The sequence below is a fragment of the Penaeus chinensis genome, chromosome 43, assembly GCF_019202785.1.
Source record: "Penaeus chinensis breed Huanghai No. 1 chromosome 43, ASM1920278v2, whole genome shotgun sequence".
Classification (NCBI taxonomy): Eukaryota; Metazoa; Arthropoda; class Malacostraca; order Decapoda; family Penaeidae; genus Penaeus; species Penaeus chinensis.
The window spans coordinates 1,921,562-1,926,561 of NC_061861.1; the positions used below are offsets into that span (position 1 = coordinate 1,921,562).

At 40.8% G+C, this 5,000-nt stretch overlaps 1 protein-coding gene across 1 annotated transcript in view; it reads left to right on the top strand.

The window, feature by feature from the left end:
* The window catches only part of LOC125048202 (hornerin-like), a 7,275-nt gene extending 2,871 nt beyond the window's left edge, over positions 1-4,404 (top strand). Inside the window, exons 3-4 of the mRNA XM_047646772.1 lie at positions 263-4,043; positions 4,183-4,404. Of these exons, the coding sequence (XP_047502728.1) occupies positions 263-4,043; positions 4,183-4,324 (3,923 nt within the window). The 3' untranslated portion in view covers positions 4,325-4,404. The remainder of the gene's footprint in view (positions 1-262; positions 4,044-4,182) is intronic.
* Positions 4,405-5,000: the final 596 nt, after the last annotated feature.

Genomic DNA, 5,000 nt, shown 5'->3' on the forward strand with positions numbered 1-5,000 from the left:
TATACACACCAGTGTAAAAGAGAAAGAAAGAGAGAGGAAAAACATATAAAAACAATGAAAGAAAAATAAAATAAAGGAAAAAGAAGTACATACAAACACATATATATATATACATATATATATGATATATATATATATATATATATATATATATATATATATATATGTATAAGATATATATATATGTATAATATAAATATATAAATATGTATTATATATATACATATATATATATAACTCATATTCACAATTCCATTTCTAGCATTAGTGGCAGCGGCATTAGCTACAGCCCAACAGCTCCAACAAAGAAGCAGCAGGGAAAATGATCTGAAGCTCGCTCAGACAGGCCAAATCCTGCAAAGAAGTTACTTCATTCCAAGCTCTTTGAGAGATAGTGATCCTTCAAATCCCAACAGTGATGGCAGTTCCCTTTTCGGTTCTTCAGAATCAATTCAAAATAGGTTCAGAACAGGCGTGGTAAATGAAGCTCTAAGACAACTTGATTTCCAGTCCGGCTTAGGTGCCATCAACAGAAATGGAGGCAGTGCGAAGCTCAGTGTGTCCATGAGTAGTACTGAATCCCATTCTGAAAAATCAGATGGAACGGAGTCTCAAAATGGCTCTCTTGAAGTTATCTCTTCTCAGTTACTTAATCAAGGATTCCGCTCTCCTTTATTCAGAACAAATCAAATCCATGCCAACTTACCAGATAACACCGGAATAGAATCAGGTACATCAGTCAGTCTGACAGGCAACAATGAATTTCTGCCTAGTTCTTCAGATGCTAGTGGGTTCCATCCTGAATCTACATCTAATGGTGGACTCCAGTATAGCTCAAGAGATAGCAGTGGTTTTCAGCCTATTTCTCCAACTGGTAGCGGGGTTCTCGAAGGAGTAATAAGCAGCAGTGCACTTCAGACAGAATCAAGCAACTTTGGATTACCATCTGGTTCAACAGACAGCTCTCAGATTCATGGCAGTGAATCAGGATCTGGTCTCAGATATAGTGATGAAGTTCAGCTTTATTCAGTGCAAAATGTTCCCTTTGATATCAGTTCAACGGGTCTCCAATCTACACCCTTAATTATCAATGAATTCAATTTGGGGCCTTCACGTGGTAGTGTACTCCAGCCAGGCTCACCCAGTGGTAATGAATTTCAGTCTGATTCCTCAAGAGGCAATGGATTACAGTCTGGTTCTCCAACTAGCAGTGGCCTTCAGTTTGAACCCTCTGTAAGTAATGGATTCCAGTCTGGTTCACAAGATGAGAGAACCTCTAGGTTTGATCTATCACTAGGCACAGGATTTTCACTTAGCTCTCCAGGTGGCAATAGAGTACAGTCTGGTACACCAAGTGACAATAACTCCCGTCCTGGATCTCTAGCTGAGAATGAATTCCACACTACTCAAACAAGTGACAGAGGAAGCCAGACTATTTCATTAACCAATGGATTTCAAGGTACTGGAGTCTTACCTGGCTCCTTAAGTGGAGTACAACACCTTTCTGGTTTAACAGCGCCTACAAGCAGCAATATCCACCCGGGCGAAAGTGGATTTTATTTTGCTCCTGTTAGAAACACCGAGACTCAATCTATTCCTGCTTCCAATCCAACAAGCAGTGGTGTGATGCATTTCAGGCCAAAAGCCAGTACTGGATTGCAACCTGATTCACAAGCTGACAAAGTATTCTACTCTGAAACTCCAAGTGATGACAAGATCCTTCCCAGTTCAGGCAGTGGCAACAGACTTCAACCAGTTTCATCTAATGGACCTCTGCCTACTTCAGGATTACCCATTAGTGGAGGATTTCCTATTGGTTCTGGCTTTGAACCAGCTTCTGGAAGCAGCGGGGGTCAGTTTGGTTTAGATAGCACCAGATTTCAGTCAGGTTCATCAGGTAACGGTAGATTTCAGCTTGCTCTGACAGGTAACAGACCTTCTCATTCAGGTAACAAGGTATTCCAGCCTGATTCCAGCATCAGTGGAATCCTGTCTGGTCTGACAAGAGGAAGAACTGGATCAGAACCTAATCCAAACAATCAATTACAGTCAGATTCAGTGAGGAGTAGATTCCATTCTATTTCCAGTGGCAGTGAATTCCAGTCTGGACTGGACAGCAGCAGGTTGTCAGATACAACAGCTCAGTTTGGTTCAGGCAGCAGTAAAACACAGTTTGGCTCTGATTCAGGGAACAGTGCGCCTCAGCATGCTTCTAGAAGCAACATACTCCAGAACGGCGAGGGCAACAGTAGACTGCAACCAGACTCAAGTGGTACTGGATTAGACTCTGGTACAAGCAGCAATACATTGCAAACTGATGTAAGGAGCAATAGTTTCCAATCAGGTTCAAGGAACAGTGGAATCCAGTCTGGTTTGAGCAGTAAAGTCCAGTCTGGCTCAGACAGCATTAGGTTCCAACCTGGTTTAGGTAATGTAGGAATCCAGGCTAACACAGGCAGCAATAGATTACAGACTGGTTCAATCAGAAATAATCTTCAATTAGCTTCAAACAACGGTGGTGTCCGAGCTGGATCAGGCAGCATTGGTGTGCAGCCTATATCTGGTAACAGTAACTTACAAACTAGTTCAGTCAGCAGATTCCAATCTGATACAGGGATCAGTGAAATACAGGTTAATTTAGGAAATGGCAAATTCCAGTCAAGTTCTGGCACTAATGCATTTCAAGCTGGTTCAGGCAGTAGATTAGGAGCTGGTCTGGGTAGTAGTATGCAGGCTGATCAAATTGAGTTGCAGGTTGGTCCAGGTGACAGACCGCAGCCTAGTTCTTCAAGTAGCAGTGGGTTTCAGCCAATATCAAGCCGTAACAAAGTTCATTCAAGTTCAAGTGGCACAAGAGTCCAAGTTGGGCCAGGCAGATTACAAGCTGATTCTGGTAGCAGTAGGTTACAGACTGGATTAGGAAGCAGTAGGTTACAAGCTGGTTCTAGCAACAGTAACATACAAGCTGGGGTAGAAAGCAGCAAAATAAAGACTAGTTCAGGCAGCAGTAGGTTCCAATCTGGTTCAAATAGCAATAACTTACAGGGTGGTTTAGGAAGCAATAGGCAACAGACTGGGTCAAGTGGCAGTAGATTACAGGCTGGGTCAAGTGGCAGTAGATTACAGTCTGGGTTCAGAAACAGCAGATTAGAGTCTGGATTAAGAAGTAGCAGTTTACAGTCTGGATTAGGAAGTGCCAGTTTACAGTCTGGATTTGGAAACAGTAGATCACAGGCTAATTTAGGAAACAGTAGATCACAGGCAAGTTTAGGAAACAGTAGGATACAGACTAGTTCAGGAAGCAGCAGGTTACAGGCTGGTTTGGGAAGCAGCAGATTACAGGCTGGTTCAGGAAGCAGTAGTTCACAGGCTGGTTCAGGAAGCAATAGGCCACAACCTAGTTCAGGAACCAGTAGGGCACAGGCTGGTTCAGTAAGCAATAGGCCACAACCTAGTTCAGGAACCAGTAGGGCACAGGCTGGTTCAGGAAGCAATAAGTTACGGGCTGAATTAGGAAGCAATAGATTCCAATCTAGTCTAGGTAGCACAAAAGTCCAGGCTGGAACAGGTATTAGTAGATTCCAACTGAATTTAGGCAACAGTAGATTCCAAACAGAAACAAGAACAGGGTTTATACCAAATTCAAGAAGCAGTTTCCAATCAGATTCGAGAAGAAATGGATTCAAGTCTAGCAGCAGCTTTCCATTCGGTTCAAGAGGTGGCGCTCAGTTTGGTTCGGGCAGCAGAGGATTTCAGTCTGCTTCAAGCGGCAGTAGTCTTCAGTCTAGTTCAGGTAGTAATCAGTTCAAGACAGGTGCCGTAAATGGATTCCAGTCTGGTTCTTCCGACTCAAGTGGGGTAACTGCTGAGCCCCTGAACCTTCCAGCTGAAGCATCTAAATTGCTTGGGAAGATCTCGACCTCCTTTACCTGTCAAGGCCGTCCTTATGGATACTATGCTGATCAAGAGAACTCATGTCGAATTTACCACGTCTGTTATCCTGCCCTCTTCGCTAATGGTGCTACTGAGACCTCCCAGTACAGGTAAGGGAGTTTCCCAACCTCACAGTTAACTATGTAAACTAAATGCGCATTCGTATTACCATACAATGAACAAACGTTTATGAAGCTCCTTTACCATGTACATAGCTTGTTCTACCCATCTTGTTCCTTCCTTTCCCAGCTTCCTATGTAGCGAGGGATCAGTGTTCGACCAGAAGACACTCGCATGTGTTGCAGAGACAGATGCCATTCCCTGCCAGGAATCTTCTAGCTACTTCTTCACTAATGAACAGTTCGGGATCCCTGCTGATAGGAGAGCCTGATGGAAAGACTTTAGAAGCATCTGTTCCATGAGAAGCATTGTTGTTGATTTAATTTGTTCCTGTATAGCTATATAATAGTATTAAACTGTTTGCCCTATATTCGTCTTCTTTCGATTTGCCTGACAAAGAAATGTTTAGGTTTAGGTTTTTCTCATTCACAGTGCAATCTTATTTTCCCTAATTCCCGTTTGTTTATATATTCATATTATTTTCAAAGCGTAGAAAAAAACATGTATATATATATATATATATATATATATATATGTGTGTGTGTGTGTGTGTGTGTGTGTAAATTTATATATATATATTATATATATACTTGTATATGTATACATATATGTATATATGCACACACACACATATATATGTATATTTATATGTAAATTTATATATTTATTATATATATACATGTATAGATACATACATATATATATATATATATATATATATATATATATATCGGTAACACAAGGTTAGCAAATGGCTTCAGATATCTATGAAAATATGCCAATCGATCAGTCCTAGAATGCATTCCACGAAATAACGTCTTTTTTTTTACATTGAGCTGAATACTTCACAACTGAACCCTTATAATAAAACGATATCATTCACAACCTTCTGATTTTAACTTTATTTTTGTTTTTTTTTTCACGCCAAATATTTTTTTTTCTTTTTT